At 43.9% G+C, this 17,018-nt stretch overlaps 2 protein-coding genes across 3 annotated transcripts in view; both read left to right on the forward strand.

Moving 5' to 3' along the window:
* The window catches only part of bmpr2b (bone morphogenetic protein receptor, type II b (serine/threonine kinase)), a 49,466-nt gene extending 42,080 nt beyond the window's left edge, over positions 1-7,386 (forward strand). For both annotated transcript variants that reach the window (XM_015946477.3, XM_070547938.1), the window contains exons 7-13: positions 653-767; positions 3,572-3,732; positions 3,843-3,990; positions 4,103-4,239; positions 4,475-4,647; positions 4,720-6,029; positions 6,522-7,386. In XM_015946477.3, the coding sequence (XP_015801963.1) occupies positions 653-767; positions 3,572-3,732; positions 3,843-3,990; positions 4,103-4,239; positions 4,475-4,647; positions 4,720-6,029; positions 6,522-6,769 (2,292 nt within the window). In that variant the 3' untranslated portion in view covers positions 6,770-7,386. The remainder of the gene's footprint in view (positions 1-652; positions 768-3,571; positions 3,733-3,842; positions 3,991-4,102; positions 4,240-4,474; positions 4,648-4,719; positions 6,030-6,521) is intronic.
* Positions 7,387-13,212: 5,826 nt separating this feature from the next.
* On the forward strand, positions 13,213-16,367 carry fam117ba (family with sequence similarity 117 member Ba). Its single transcript, XM_015946476.3, has 7 exons — positions 13,213-13,420; positions 14,101-14,184; positions 14,267-14,377; positions 14,838-14,981; positions 15,070-15,277; positions 15,353-15,473; positions 16,007-16,367. Exons 1-7 carry the CDS (start codon positions 13,400-13,402, stop codon positions 16,230-16,232), a joined length of 915 nt encoding a protein of 304 aa, XP_015801962.1. The 5' UTR covers positions 13,213-13,399; the 3' UTR covers positions 16,233-16,367.
* Positions 16,368-17,018: the final 651 nt, after the last annotated feature.

The raw sequence follows: 17,018 nt of genomic DNA on the forward strand, positions 1-17,018 counted from the left end.
ATAAGTTCAAACAGGTGCCATTAATACAGGTAACGAGTGGAGGACAGAAACGTTTCTTAAAGAAGACGTTGCAGGTCTGTGAGAGCCAGAGATTTTCCTTGTTTGAAGTGACCAAATACTTATTTTCCACCCTGATTTACAAATAAATTCTTTAAAAATCCTGCCATGTGAATTCATGGATTTTTTTCACATTCTGTCTCTCACAGTTGAAGTGTACCTATGATGTAAATTACTGACCTCTGTCATCATTTTAAGTGGGAGAACTTGCACAATCGGTGGCTGACTAAATACTTTTTTGCCCCACTGTATACCAGGCATAAAAGGAGCCTGTTATGCTTCGCTCTCATTAGTTTAATACACATCGTCATGGAAACGCAGCACAAGCCAGGACAGGAGTCGGAACACATAATGTGTTCAAGTAAATTATTAATGTGATTTATCCACAACTACCAGATCTAAAGTAGTATTCTTTCAGAGTGATGAACTTTTCTCTTTGTGATCCATGAACCAACTAATAATAAATGATCAAGGTTACCAGGAGGGCAATCAAGAAGGAAATTAAACATTTCTGGGATAATGCTTTATTAAAGTGGTGATTTATAATCACAGTAGGACAGTATTGTTTCATGTCATCCCTCTTCATGGTCCTCAGGGTTCTGTAAGTCGCTACCTGAGCATCCAGACCAACGACTGGGTCAGCAGCTGCCGGCTGGCCCACTCTGTCACCCGGGGCCTGGCGTACCTGCACACGGAGCTCTGTAAAGGAGGTAAGCTGGTGGACACACAAACCACTCAAACCTTACTGGGATCATATTCTAGGGCTGCTACCGGAACATAAACTGAAAAAAAGAGTTGTGGTGGCAAAGCTTTTAGTGTGTTTGGCCCCAGTAGACCTAATCGTTTACAAAGGGTTTAGATTAAGGAAGGAGTGACATCCAGGTAGGCTCTGATTCAGCTGGTTGACCTCAATCAACCTAACAGGAAGTAGGATAATATTAACAAATTTATGGTCAATACAAAAATATAATAATACAACCAAGAACACTGAATAGTACCGGGGTTTTTATTGGTTTTACTACCACATGGCTGCCACCTCAAACCATGAGATGTGAAAAGCGTATAGTTCAAATAAAATCTAACAAAATAAAATCTATAAAATTCATCTTATCAAATATACTTGTATCTTGTAATAACATATTGACTGCATTGTTATGTCCTCAATTATAGGTTTTGGATAAAAGTGTTTGCCAAATACGGAAACATAAAACCAGAGTCATCCACATGGAGATATCTCGGGTTTTCAACATGTAAAACAAATCTTTGGACCTGAGTCCAATACCTCCCTGAGCTTAGACTTTTAGTGATGAATTGTGAACCATATTCATGGGGAAGTTTCCAGAATACATCAAAACTTTGGAGATGTCTCAGTTTCCTTGTCGATCAGAGAATCTCACTCTTGTCACTGCAATTTTGAACAAGTTCCAAAACAATTAGCGAGTTTTCTGGAAATTGTCTCAAACCTGTTTGAAATGCCTCATATCCATCTCAAACCTCAGCCCTGTCCTAAACACCTTAAACCTGTCTGAAACCCATCTTGAATTCCACAAATCTGTCTCAAACCTGTCTCAAAACACCTAAACCTGTCACCTAAACCCATCTCGAACTTCTCTTCAACTTTCTTTGATTTGTCTCAACCCCGTCCCAAATCTTTTTGTCTCGTCTGAAATCTGTCTCAAACCTGTCAGACACTTCTCAGTTTAGTTTTTGTGAGTCAAAGATGAGAAAACTACTTCAGCTAAGATTGTTGATCACTTTGTGTACATAATTAAGACACTTTCTGATTAAATTTAAACAAGAAATTTTACACAAATATCACACTGTTTGAAATTGGTCTCATGACCCAAACACATACATGCACACATACAGACTTACATTTTCAATGGTTATGATTTTACAGCATCTTTTTTTAAATCTTTTATTTCATTCACAATGTATAAAATAAACACAAACAAATACAACATACATTAACATATTGAAAAAAAAACATTTGAATGAAAAGGAGCAGATAGAAGAAAAAAATCTTATGATTTCTGCCCCTTTTTACAAAATAAAATTATCCGCCAAACAAACACAGTATAACCTCAGTCACTTTCTAATATTTTCACGTCTAATCTTTGACATTATAATTCACCTTTTCATAATTACTAAATACATTAGATTTTATACATTTTTTAAATGTAGCAAGTGTAGTTGATTCTTTAAATTCCTTGTTAATGGTATTCCACAACCTTACACCATTTACAGAAATGTTACATTCCCTCACTTTGGTTCTGAATCTAGGTTTCTTAAAGACATCAGTTCCTTTTAACATGTACCCACTTACTCTCTTATGAAACATTTTCTGAATATTAGTTGGTAGATTACTCGTATTCGCTCTGTACATTATTTGCGATATTTTCCACTCTACCAAGTCAGGAAATTTCAGTATTTTGTATCTAATGAATAATTTATTAGTGTGATCTCTATAGTTACTGTTATTAATGATTCTCAATGCTCTTTTTTGCAAAATGAACTGTTCTGTCTGTTGGGGTGAATTGAACATTTTTGTTTACATTTGAAATGAAAATATTGTCTTTAGGTTGTTTATTTGCAGAGAGCAAATGGTCAAAATAAGATGTCAGCAAGAGTGATTTGATCCACCCGTCTTCCTCTTGCTCACAAAGATATTGCAGTTGTTTCTACTTGTTTTCCTCCTGATTTAGTGTCTCCGGCAGTAAAAGACTATAGATGAAGTTTATTATTGTTTAACAAAAGCAGAGAAACTGTGAGTCCGTGATGATTCAGCAACTCTTCGTCTTTGTGACTTTGTCAGTCATATATGTGGTTGAGATCTGTTCTCTTGACTTGCGTTGGTTTGAGGTTTGGTGTACAGTTGACCTGATGTGTTAATGTTCTTCATTTTAACACTCGACACCTGAAAACTAAGTTTTTGTGTCCGGAAACATTTAAACAGTAGAGTCCAGAGCGAGCCTCCACGTGAGCTGTACATGCAGCGCCACTCGGGTCTGTTTGTCTTGTAGAGTTTGTGTTTTGACAAACAGTCAGTGCACGCCCAGCCGAGGGTATTTTTAGCCTTCCCTCGAGCGAGCCACAGAGAGGAAGCAGAGAAAGGAACATGCTACAGAGGTAAATAAAAGGTAACTTCACTCTGAGAGGTCAGGACTCTGCTGTTTCCGTCATCTGTCAACAAATGGTCGTCAGATGTTCCTGTTCTCTCTCCTCATTAGCACAGATAGTCGTCAGGCAGACTATGCAGTGAAAAGAGAGGAGAGAGAGCTCAAATCAGTGCCATGTGTAGCTAAAAAGTGACTCTGGGAGGTGAAGTGATGAGTAGATAAGAGGAAGGACTGTCTTAAAGAAATCTGCAGGATCTCTGGGGCTTTGGTATGGTAGTCTTCTCCCCCACTCCTGCACATCACATCTCCCTGGTGACTGTGTCAACCTCCTGCTGCCTCGCTGCGCCCCCTGCTGGTCACACACCTACACAATCATCTCCTCTTTGTTTTTTTAGACTTGTACAAGCCTGCCGTGTCCCACAGAGACCTGAACAGCAGGAACATTCTGGTCAAGGCCGATGGCACCTCTGCCATCATCGACTTTGGCCTGTCCATGAAACTGACAGGGAATCGTCCCACGCGTCACGGGGAGGAGGACAACGCTGCTATTAGCGAGGTGAGGAGAAAGGACTGCACCGCATCAGGGATTTTAGGATCTCTCATCACTTGTAGCCCCGAACGTTCAGTCATTTACCTTTGTTTCATCTTTTCTTCTCTCCTCTGCAGGCGGGGACGGTCCGCTACATGGCTCCGGAGGTTCTGGAAGGTGCGGTGAACCTGAGGGACTGTGAGGCAGCACTTAAGCAGGTGGACATGTACGCTCTGGGCCTGGTCTACTGGGAAATCTTCATGAGATGTACCGATCTGTTCCCTGGTGAGGAGAGTGCCCTATGGGCTACGTCTTTAAGGGTGTTCCATTCAGAACAAGCCTCATATGTGTGATCTGTGTCTAAAATCTGATCCGCCCTGTCTCCATTGGTCTGTAGGAGAGTCGGTGCCAGATTACCAGATGGCCTTTCAGGTCGAGGCAGGAAACCACCCGACGTTTGAGGACATGCAGGTCCTGGTGTCCCGGGAGAAGCAGCGGCCCAAATTCCCTGAAGCCTGGAAGGAGAACAGCCTGGTACGTGTTTGATAGGAACAGAGCCACAGTCGCATGAATCTGGGATTTAATCAAAGCGTCCGACTCACAATAGGAGGAATAGATCTTTCCTGTTTGCTTTTAAACTAATTAGAGGATTTTTTGAATTAGCTTTTGTTTTGTGTTAGCTTCTGGGTGGAGGTTGCTTCTGTTTGATATAATCATATCCAGAGCCTTTGGTTTGGAATCTGTGTGATTTAACTACTCCCACCCCCAGGCGGTTCGCTCCCTGAAGGAGACCATGGAGGACTGCTGGGATCAGGATGCAGAGGCTCGCCTCACAGCTCAGTGTGCCGAGGAGCGCCTGACAGAGCTGTTCCTCATATGGGACCGGTCCAAGTCCGTCAGTCCAACCCTCAACCCCATGTCCACCACTCTGCACAACGAGAGGTAGCTAGACTCAGAATCACACACGCCAACACGAAACTGTTTCACATCTCATTTCTTCCTGTCGTTGAACAGAAACCGCATGACTCCAAAGTCGGGCCCCTACACTGATCATCCTTCCTCCTACATTGAAGAGCAGGAGGGGGTAGCTAAGAATATGCAGGTGGACAGCAGCAGCGCTGTAACAGGCAGAGCTGGAGTCGGTGCTGGGGAGAGGAACAGGAACTCCATCAACCAGGAGCGTCAGCAGCAGGCCAATGCCCGTCTGCCAAGTCCAGAGAGCAGCAGCACCAGCATGGGTCTGAGAGGCAGCCCCTCAGCCTCCACCACTACCACCACCATCCTCTCTGAGTCAGAGGGTCTCACAGGGACAGCCACAGTTCCCGTCTGCCTACACCTGACCCAGGAGGACCTGGAAACCACCAAGCTGGATCCTAAAGAAGTTGACAAGAACCTGAAGGAGAGCTCTGATGAGAATCTAATGGAGCACTCACAGAAGCAGTTCTGCTCCCCCGACCCGCTGAGTCCCGGCAGTTCCAGCCTTCTCTACCCGCTCATCAAGATGGCCAGCGAGGCCTCGGGGGCGTCGGAACCCCCTGCAGCTGTACCCGCCACCATCTTCCCCCTGCCCAAGCAGCAGAACCTGCCAAAGAGACCGTCCAGTCTGCCACTGAAGAACAAGCCCACCAAGAAGGAGTCTTCGTCCTCCTCGCTAAGGTTTAAGTTCGGGCGCTCCGGGAAGTCCAACCTGAGGCAGGTGGAGGGAGCAAAGACAAATCCTGGAGCAGTGATGGGGACAAACATCGTCGAAGCTCACGCAGGAACCAGCACCAATAACATACCTGTTCTACGAGAGGTCCACGTCAATGGCAGCATCAACGGTATCGTTAATGGTGTCGTTAATGGTCACGCTGGCGGGGGGGTCTCATCCATGGTGGCGGGAAGATCCGGTGTAACTCAGAATGGAACAGAAACTTTGAGGTCCGACGACAGCCGGCTCAGCCTCGGCGTGATCACAGCCAGCCCCGACGAACACGAGCCGCTTCTAAGCCGAGAGCAAGAGCACCCGGACGTGAGGGACGCATCCTCTGCCCTGCGCTCAGCCCGCCCCAACACCAACAACAACAACAGCAATACCGGGCACGGCCAGGGGGAGGGCAGCAGCGGAGGGGAGAGCGACGGAGGGGAGGAGGCAGGGAGCGCTGAGGGAGGAAGCAGGGAAACCATGGGAGAGAGCTCTGGGTCAGGGTCCACCGCAGACCCAGTAAGGGAGTCAACAGTCATCATGAGAGGAGAAGCTCTGCTCAGACAGCCCAGAACCCGCCGCCCAGAGAGACCCAACTCCCTGGATCTGTCCTTCACCACACAGGACCTGACTTCCCTAGGTGACTGCCCAAAACCCTCTGACAGAAATTTACGTCTTTAATCTGATAAATTGTCAGAAATATTTAGCTTTTTTAATCAGGGTTCCAGTTGTGTATTGTGTAAAGATTTTCAAATTTGGACACGTTATTCTGAAACTGAGACACACCTGAGCTCTTGAGCTAATAAAACCCCTTCATTTTCTGGGCTAAAATTACAGAGTCTAACGTTTTAGGGGCTCGTCCGGGATTTTTTCATGAAACACCTAAATCAAGACTACTTGAAATACAGAGATGCATCAATCTAAAAATGTTAGGTTAATATTAATAATTGATGTCTGATAATACAGCTGTTATGGCCCACAGCAGATAATATATATTTACCTTCACCTCGTAAAAGCGATCTTACTAACTACGTAGTAATTTTTCCTCACTGAAACGCAAGTCGACCGGGGTAATTTTCAGGTTTACAGAAATAATCATTTTTATAACATTTGTGTGTGTTTTCTCCTCTAGGGGAGGTGCAGCCTGACGGCGCCTTGGGAACAGGCGATAAAATCAAGAAGCGCGTGAAAACACCCTACTCTCTAAAGAAGTGGCGACCCACAACTTGGGTTATCTCCACAGATAGCCGGGGCCCGGAGGTCAACAACAACGGGTCCACTCGGAGTCATGGTCACAATCAGAATGGACCCAAGTCCAGTTCGGCCATCTATCTGCATGGCGGGCGGTTCCACAGCGAGCCCAGCGACACACAGGTCTGAGTCTAGACCTCCATCCAGACTGGATAAAGAACTGCTCTGAATCAGCATCTGGAAGCTAAAGATGGTGTTTGGTGAACAGTGGAGCCTGGTCCTGTACAGTAATTAGACCCGTCCCGTTCCAGTGTGGCTTTCTAACGGCATTGCTTTAAATGGAATCCAGCTATGCATCATTCTCCTTTGCTTCTTTGTTCTGCGTTTTTGTTCTTAATCTCTTTGTTGCTTTCTCTTACCTTTCATCGTCATGACCGTAGAACATTTAAACCCTCCTCCTGCACTTTGAACCAATTAAAATCAGTGTTTTAAGTCCTGTCTGTTGTGACCGAAACAAAAAGTGGTCTTTAAACTTAAAAAGGCGGAGAAAAACAATCAAGGCTTGGAGCGATTTCTTTTCCTCTCACCTTTGCTGTATGAAGCGACATGAGATTGAGCTCTGTTAAAAATAAAATAAAAAAGACGTCTTAAAGACAGAACAGATTAATCTTTTTTTTTTCTTGTATTTTAATTTGTATGCAATGCCATTGTCCATGTATCCATGTTTGTATCATAATTTTAATTGTGCAATAGGATGTAGTTTTAGAAGCTTTTGTTTTTATTGCTTCCTTTGTTTTTTGGCTGCCGTTTTTATGGTTTTTGATACTTTAATAATCTTTGTTGCACTTACGTATTGTTGTCACAATCGTTTTGTAAACAATCCACCCCCTCACCGTCACCATCCCCCCGACTCAAAAAGAGAGAAATGGACGACAATCCTCTTTTCCTTGGACTCTGAGGGGGACACAACACTAACAATCGATCCTGGACCGTGTGATCACCGGAGTTCTCTGCCTGCGTGGGATTTTAACACTACAATCACCTGAATGGAACCTACGGAGCGATCTGTTACGGTGTCGCTGTTAACGCCATCACCTGACCTCACTGTTGACTGTGTGTTAGCTGTTTTTGAATCAAAACACCAGAAACACTGAAAAAACACCCAGATCCTGCTACTTTTGTTCAAAACCAGAGACCTAAAATACAAAAAAAAAAACACTAAAGCACGCTGGATATTATTTCCACTTCCTGTCTCATCCCGTGATGTTGAAGCGACTGATTGACCGTGTGAGCGTGTGCACGTGCCGTGTTTCTTTTACTGTCAGCCAGCATCAGAATCATCGAGGCCTAGCGCTGTACAGGCAAGCTAAAAGTGTCATTGTACCCTTTCTGTTATGTCAGAGCTGCTTCAGTGCTGGGGACAAGATCTCATGTATGTTTTTGTAATTGTAATTTGTATAAAAAAACAAAGCGTATGTGTATTTCATTCATATTTGCATCATTTTTATGGAGGTCTGTTGTGCATTCAGTGGACACGGCCTTTGATTCCATTGCTATGCGTCTGCTCGGTACAGTTTCTGTAAACATTTTCAACTCATTATGAAAGAAAATCTCAATAAATGTATGACATTATAATGGAGTTTATGTGGGGTGGACGTTTTTGATTCAAACCCAAACAGATGTGGGCTGTTGCTCATCATGAATGCCCTCAGTCACCTCACAGGGCTTTAGAATTAAAGTCAACACTGGAGGGAGACATTTCCTCCCATTTAACAATATAAAAATAGAACAATTGTTAGAAATTGATTCTGTTTGTTCTTTTTGTTTATTTTTTTTAATTAAATTGAACCTATCAGCTCTCAAACATGATTTATTTTATTCACTAAAAAGTTTTAGAAAAATGTTTTTTGGTGTTTACCGAAATTTAGATATCTAGATATCTAAAAGTATGTTGTCAAAAATTAATTAGCCAGTTAAACTAATTGAATATTATTTTAAGTCAAACGGATAAAAGGAAGTGACGCCACCAACACTGGCGATCTCTGATTATGGCTAGAGATACTAGCTGAATCATGTCATGTAAGAAACTTTATTTTTACTAAACTAAGAAAGGATCAAGAAATAGATAATTGAATATTATATGTAATAATATATGTTATTTTTCTTCTTTAGTCCCTGAATGGATGTTAAATAATTATCTTAAGAACAATCTATTATAGTAGGAAAAATAAAATAAAATGATTATATTCAAATTAACTAAAAATTTCGTCAATGATCAAACCAAACAATACAATTATTTAAAAATGTATCAATAAAAGAAAAAATATGTGCAACATTAAATCTTTAACTTCCTCACCAAGAAGTTAAAATGTTGGATGTTTAAAAGCAGGCGCAGTTTTATATAATTATTCGAATTTTTGATTTATCGCTGTTAATGTTGCAGATTCTAGTGATGGTAATAAATGTTACAATAGTCTGCCCAACACTGGTCATCCTCTCCTTTTCGCCGTCTGCTCCTCGCGCCCCTAGCAACTGCAGCATCAGCGCGTGCGGCGCGGCGCTCGTGCGCTGCGTCACTGCTTTGATTTGGATGCATCAAGTTAGCAAAAATTCACCGGAAATGCTCTAGATTGGAATTAAAAATCTAAAAGTCAAGAAGTAAATTCATGTCTTGTTTTTCCACCATCATCAAACTTCATTTATAAAGTACAATTAACAATCAAGAAGATGACCAACGTGCTGTGCACTGCATAATTATGTTAAAATAATAAAGTAATAAAATACACAAAGATGTAAGACATTCACACAAACTTCAATTTTTCTACTTAGATTTGCTAAGATTGTATGAAACGTAGGCTAAAAATATCCTGGTGGCAAACCCATCCTAGACATGCAGAGCAAAATCATTTTGTTTCAGCTAATGATGGTCTAGATTTCTAGGCCAGGCTGAACATGATGACAGTATTAAGATTCCAGAGAAAGCACTTTTATCAGTGTTAAATTAGCTTTAGAAAAATAGTTTAGTTGTATAGATGCTGAAATGCACAATTCAGTCTCGTTTCTAAACAATTTTTTATTTAGTTGTTTGTTTATCACACCATCCCTCTCCGCCTGCCTCAGCTGCCCGCTCAGATTGTTTTATTTTGAAAGTATCAACCGGAAGTTAGCTTGCTCCTCTTTGCTAGCCTCACACTGGTCCCTTCTCCCGTCGTGTCAGCCAGGCTCGTCCAGCATCACCGCCTTCTCCTTTATTCTCCTGTATTTTACACAGTTTTTGTTATTGTTTTCCTGCACATCTCGACCCGGACGTTAAACCAACGCAGTATCCTTTTTCCCCCGGTTTTCTCTCCTACAGCAGATGGGCTGCCGGTTTCCGTTCGAGCCGTAGTGTCGCATCAGGCGCGCGCCAGAAGAAAAAAACATCCATCCACCAGCAGCAGGAGGAGGAGGCAGGGGCCAAATCAGAGTCAGCACACCGAGACGACCTTGTTTCTCATGTGTTTGCTGGTGAAAGGGCTTTTGTGTGTTGTAGCCGGCAGCCCACCCGCCCTGCTCAGCCTCAGCTGCTGCTGCGTCTCCGGGTAGAGACAAACAAGCAGAGGCTGGGCTGCTCCGGAGCTCCATGCCCCCTCCAAGGCAGCGCCTGGAGCCTCTAATCTTGCAGGTGAGTCTGCTCATTAATACCAGTCTGGATTCATGCTCACCTGGGTGAGAGTTTATATAAATGACCTGCATCTCACCTGTTATGATGATGATGGGGGGAGGGGGGTTGCATGCTTGTTTACTAGTAGTAAACAAAAGTGGCCTAATTTGCTTATGGCCGGAAAACACACTTTAGCTGCTCCCGTGTGTGGATTTTATGGTTTTGCTTCAGTCACTTCACAGTTTCCAGATCAAAAAACAAATGTTAACACCAGACAAAGATAATCTGAGTAAATACGAAATGCACAATTATCTTATTTACTGATGTGGCAGTGTGAGCGTCCTGTCACAGTGTCCCGATTGATCGGCGCCCTGGCTACTTGGCCAAGGGAATGTCCCTTTGGCTGACTGGTTAGCGAGCGTGACTCTCACCCAGGAGTCTGGGGATCAAATCCCGCCCGGGCCCTCGTTTCTCCACCTTGCCACACTGAGATAATTAGTCTTATCATTCAGAACCCACCTGGATCTCAAATCCAGTCAGTTTGGATAGCTGAGTTTCTCACCGCTGTGGAGGAATTTTGTCCCACTCTGCTACAGAGCAGACACATGAATGTCCTGTTTAAGGTCAAAGGTCAAGATTTTCTGATTCCATAAATCAGGCTTAAGCAGCAAAGCAGTCCCCAACACTACCACCACCAAGTCTGACTGCTGTCAGGATGTTCTGGTGTTAGTTTTACTCCAAATGGAAAAAGACACACCCCTTCATCACCAGCATGGTTTTTAATGTGAGGACCACTCCCTCTTTTCAAATAATAGAATCATGGGTTTGTTATTAAATTTCTTCAGAATGATTCATGTTTTTTTTTGTTTTTTTTTACTTTTTGACATCTTTTAGCTTCCTCCTCAACCAGGAAGATTCAATTAAGGTGATTTCTTAATTCTACACGCGTAGCTGGTGGACTTGAACTCAACTTTATAAATAATCAGGTTAATTTGTGATTTAACACGGGGGTCAAATACTTTTTCACACAGGACCAGGTTGCTATGGATAGCTTTGTTCCCTTAAGAAATTAGATCATTTAAAAGACAGCATTTTTGCTTTTACTCAGGTTGTCTTTGGCTGAAAATGGCATATGTTTGCTAGTAAATGGCAACAAAGCAAAAACAAATACTTTTCCATAGCTCTGTACAGTTTATTGATATATCATAGAGGTGTGTGCTAATGCGCCAGCTGGTCAGGAGCATATAGATGTGTGTTAACCCAGAAAATGCATCAATATTGACCCTAAGGAAAGAACTGTCACTGCTCATCAATCTGGGCATTTTTCTATCAGACTGCTCATGTCCTAATCCCCATTTATTCCCAGAGAGAGACCCCACCACCACCACACCGTTCCCTAGCAACAGTACTGGTCAAGGCTCTTTCCAAATTTAGCTGCAGGTCCTGCACCACCAGGCAAAGCCGTTTGTCTGAACATGTAGAGACATGCGGAACTAAATGTTACATTCATCTTCTAGCGAGGCTGATTTTGTAGTGTGCAGAATATTATTTATGTTCCATTTCTATTCAAATAACCGCAGACAAAAAGTTAGAATTATAAGACAGTTTGAATTACTCATTTATTATTTTGCCTTATTTCTCATATGCAAAAAATAACAGTTTTTATTTTAGGGAGACTATGAATCATAATGATGTGACTGAGTTCTTTGCTATAACAGTTTTAAAAAACACATCCTTGTGTTGATTTGGTAAGCTTTCTACGCGATGCGTAAGTGTCGCGTAATGTTGGCAAAGCGTAATAGCTAATAGTCGCTGTTATAGTGAACGGTTGTATTTTCGCACGCCTCGATGTGCCACGCATGTGTTGAACGCATCCCAGAAGCATGGTGTCACACTGCTCCACTAAATTTATGCTTCAAGTCTGTTTTCTATTTTTTCTATGCTTCAAGAACACTTCAAGCTCAGCCGTTCAGATCGGGCCAGACAGGAAGTCAAACACAAAAGCAGTTTGAATTATCCTGAAACTTTCAAAATAAAAGACACCCAAAACATTTCTAGTTACTTAATAACTAGTAAATAAAAAAGTACATAATGACCCGTGATATCTTTGTAGTTGAGGTAAAAAGAACAGAAAATAAACTACTGGCTTTTTGGGAGACGTGCTGCCATCTTTCTCCTTGCTTGTTACTGCGTGAACTGCTGAAATCCCACATGTTCTTGCACTTCTCCAGTGATTTCGTGATCTCGTGAGGCAAGCTGGGTGGAACGCTTTCGCTGCTGATTTGCGTCTGAAACGCTCCCGGTGGGAAGGCAATGCTGAGTTTGCTGATAAAACACATAGATTACGTTATGTGCAGCTTACACATCCAGTGGAAAGCTGGGGTCAGATTTCAGTAGATAGGTGGTTAATATTCCAACTTCTGAGTGGAAGTTTTAATAAAACATATTTTTACAACTCTAGGATCTTTATGACAACAAATTACTGAAAATAAGAGAAGCAGACTTTTGTATACATCAAACACCATAGGTGTGTTTTGCCCTCATTCTTCCATCTCCAGTTTTGAATTTAACACACAAATTATTGTCGGAGCCCTACAATCTGCCAAAGTAAAACATTAAACTCCCGGCTCAAGACAAAGTCCTAAAAACAAAGTCGTCTCTTCTGTAAGTTAGTTCCCCTTCCTGTTCAAGCTGCTGCAGCAGCCTCCAAATGGGTCAGTTGGCCAAAAGCCAGACCCCCCCCCCCCCCCCACACACACACACACACACACACACACACAAGGCCCTGCTTTAAGCTGGTTTAATGCCATTATTCAGGGGGCTGAAGGGAGGATGCAACGGGCTGGATTAGCATCAAGCCTCGACAGAATGAGATATTTATGAGATTATCCTTCAGAACAGCTGTGAGTCTGTTCATCTATTGTTTACCGGGTGTTGACAAACAATGTTGTTTACATCTCCTCAGACTGCGTCCGTGGCCTTAACCATCCTCACCTCCTTGTGCCCCCCGCTGGCGTCGGCCTCCACCTCCTTTGATAGCTGAGCGGCCCCCCTTATTCTCCTCGCCAGTCCCCCGTCATCGTGTCCAGCTGTGGCCCTCGCAGGGCACACTCGCTGGCTCTCACCTGACAGGTCCCTGGCCTCAGGACGACAGCCAGCAACAGCACGTTTCCTACATGAGGGACAAAGCCACGCAGGTGAGTGTGGGGCGGGGCAGAGGCATGTCCAGGTATTTTGCAGGTAGAAACTGCTGCAAGGAAACATCTCCAGTTGATTCAGATTCCTTTGAAACCTTCATGTGATCCTGTAGAAATTAATTTATCACAAATGAGGCAATTCACCCTCTTTCCTTCAGGCTCATGGTTGAGCAGCCTGCTGACTTTCTTCTGGTAATTCAGTCCCAAAAAAGTCTGATAAATTATAGTTTTTGCAGTTTATCCCGTTTTATTTGCAGTAATATTTCCACTACAAGTATAAAGCACCATTTTTCTTTTGTGTGATGAAATTAAATACATATTTAATATTATTCTATAAACATTTGGATAAAATCTGAACATAATTCCATGTTTCAGGCTTTAAAGGGTTAAACAGGCTGATCAATCAGTCAGTAGGTCCAACAAGGTTCAGGGAGTTTGCAGACGGTTGCATCATAAAACGTGGTAGCGTGTTTCACAGTCGCAGTCTTTGAACAAGACTCAGATCAAAGAGATGAGATCAAAGAGTTCCTGCAGGATATCTCAGCCTTTCTGTTAGGCCTTTGTGTTTTCCATGAATATCACATAAAATCCCTACAAATGTACGCCTCGGTCCTGAGACATAATGGTGAGCCGGTGTGTGTTGGAGACATTGCTCTAACTGGTGTTTTTGTACGTCTCAGACCCCCAGGGCCTGGGCAGATGAGAGGAGGAGGGGCTCTCACAAACGCTCGGCCTCCTGCGGGAGCACCGACCAGCTCAAGGAGGTCTGATCGTCTTCCTGCATGTGCAGTGTTTGTAGAAGTTTACCACTTTAAAATCAATGTCTGCATTCCTAAACCTCTCCAGATTGCCAAGTTGCGTCAGCAGCTCCAGCGCAGCAAACGCAGTAGCCGCCATCGGAGGGACAAAGACCGCAAGTCCCCGTTCAATGGCAGCCACACCATCATTCAGTCACAGGTGATCAATAAAGAAGCTCTGCTGAGTGGGTTTATAGCTGAAAGGAATCAGGCCCTTGCGCCTGTGTGTGTGTGTGTGTGTGTGTGTGTGTGTGTGCGCGCGCACGTGCATGCTTGTATGCGTTCTTGTTTTTGTTGCCTCAGTAGGACCTTCAAGATCACCACCCTAACAGGGACTGTGGTCCTTGTGTGGACCCTGGCGTAACTCTGGGTTGCTGTTGAGTACTGGTGTTATGTTATAGTTAAGGTCTGAAATAAACTAATTATTTTTAACATGCGTTTATTTTCTGTAACTATCCCAGACATGTAAACTCCGCCCCCTACTGATCAGTCAAAAAACTAACTCAGCATTTCCACCCCTTACCAGATAACCATCCTGTCTCCAGATCAAACTGCTCTAGCATTGCTCTCAGGTTCACACTAACAGTAAAATCCTGTGTTTGTGTTTCATATCTGTGCAGGCATCAATACCCAAAACCATTCTCATTCCCATCCCCATATCCAAGTCCTCGGCTCCTCGTTTCCGGAACAGCGTGGAGGGTCTGAACCAGGAGATTGAACGCATCATCATCAGAGACACCCCTGAGAAGGAGGAAACCATAGTTGTGAGTTGGATTATTGTGTTCTCCGCCCAGTAACTCATCCACCATCCGGTGGATTAGAGCCCAGCTGACCTATTTATATGTTTAACAGCCACAGGATGTCCCTGATGGGCACCGTGCACCCCCACCCGTCCCCCCTCAGCGCAGCAGCAGTACCCGCAGCATCGACACACAAACCCCATCGGGAGGTGGGCTGAGCAGTAACCACAGCAACTGCAGCAGCCGTCCCGACTCCATCTCGCCTTCCTACCTCACCGTTCTAAATGACACAACTGGAGGCAGCCCCTACGAGGACAAAGGTGAGTGAAGGGAAGGACCAGACAGTGAGTGGTGTATGTGCTGCTGAACTCCTCATCATCTGTTCCTGTATGCAGAGCTCAGCCCCTGCTCCCCACTGCCTAAGTACGCCGCTTCTCCCAGACCCAACAACAGCTACATGTTCAAGAGGGAACCCCCAGAAGGCTGCGAGAAGGTCAAAGTGTCTGAGGAGACCATGTGAGTGGGACAAATGATAAATGATAAATGACCCGCACTTGTATAGCGCCTCTCAGAGTAAGGACTCCAAAGCGCTTTACACTACAGTGTATCATTCATCCATTCACACACACATTCACACACCGATGGTGATGAGCTACGATGTAGCCACAGCTGCCCTGGGGCGCACTGACAGAGGCGAGGCTGCAGAGCACAGGCGCCACCGGTCCTGTGTATAGGAATCAAACAAGGGTGTATTGTTTTTTACAGTGACTGAATGAGGACAATAAAAATACAACATATGGTTTCAGAAAATGGAAATCTAATAAATGCTGATATTTTCAGACGAATTCAGCTCACCAAACCCATGTTTGGGGGTCGCATCACGAAAGTTATGTGGTGAATTACTAAAATATGGTTAAAACTTCATTTGTGGGTGTCTAGTTGGAGCTGCACTACTTTACCAGAGAACTTTAGCTTAAACACTTTGCTGTTTTATGGTCCTTTTTGCCATTGATCCTGTAAACTGATAAACAGGCTACATTTGTTTCCAGGCCCAAAGCTCTGCAGGAGATCCCACCCTTCTTGTGTCCCGATCGCAACAAGGTCAACTTCATCCCCAACAGTGGCTCTGCCTTCTGCCTCGTCAGCATCCTCAAACCCTTGCTCCCCGCCCCGGACCTCAACTTTCGCCCGGGGGTGGGCCTCCGAAGCCTGTCCCCGTCCCTCGTGCCTCTGTCCACCCAGCCCTGCCTCCTGGAGGAGCCTGAGAGCTTCTGACTGCCCCGTTGGCCTTAAAGTCAACACCCCCCCTCCCCAAAAAACAGTGTTACCCCATTGGTGAAATTGGGAAAAGAAAAAAAAATTAAGGAACCGAACCTTCTGCTCTGAAAATAAACACAAAAAAATGCCTTCAGCATGCCAGCTAAGTTCTCTCTGATGTCCTATCTCGTTGACAAAGCGCTTCCCACTGCCTCCTCCTCAAACGTGAGACTCCTGCAGGTGTCACAGTTCATCGCTTTCTTCTACTGTTAGCGCTGGTTATGTTCCTGTTCTACTGGGAGGAAAAGGGTGAAAGGACAGACTGTTTGATTTCATTGTATTTAAACCATGGCGCCTTTCCACGGACATATCTCTTTTTTCTATTTCTTGAAATGAATTATGCCTTCCATCATGGGGAAATAAAGGCCGCTGCTTTCCTTGGCGACCGACGGGTCGACCACGGAGGCTAACCTTTGGTGCTGCCAGATGTATCGTAGCATAAAGCTGAAGGGTTGTGAAAAGTAAAAAATGTGCCTGATGTTTTAGACCGCTCAGTTTCCCTGAACCACCTTGAGGCCGTGATCACGTCTAGCGTGTGATCGTTGCACCTCGGTGGCCGTAGATACGCGCAAGACCAAGCAGGAAAAATACAAACAGTATATATATCTTAAAAACAAACCCGTAGACCAAATCTTTATCTGTCTTGTATTTTCATGAGCCGACTCCATCTTTCGGCTGGTTAGCGTGTATCTATGGGAAACTCAGGCCAGGGCTATGATGTTTGCAGTGTGTTCAACCTGTGTC

This window comes from Nothobranchius furzeri, chromosome 2 (assembly GCF_043380555.1).
Source record: "Nothobranchius furzeri strain GRZ-AD chromosome 2, NfurGRZ-RIMD1, whole genome shotgun sequence".
In the NCBI taxonomy this organism is placed as follows: Eukaryota; Metazoa; Chordata; class Actinopteri; order Cyprinodontiformes; family Nothobranchiidae; genus Nothobranchius; species Nothobranchius furzeri.

What these genes read in the sequence shown, in the direction of transcription:
- fam117ba (XM_015946476.3), top strand. Translation starts at nt 13,400, where the DNA reads ATGAGGGACAAAGCCACGCAG. An exon ending in ACACCATCATTCAGTCACAG is followed by an intron (nt 14,378 to 14,837) that starts GTGATCAATAAA and finishes ATATCTGTGCAG; the next exon opens with GCATCAATACCCAAAACCAT. An exon ending in AGAAGGAGGAAACCATAGTT is followed by an intron (nt 14,982 to 15,069) that starts GTGAGTTGGATT and finishes TATGTTTAACAG; the next exon opens with CCACAGGATGTCCCTGATGG.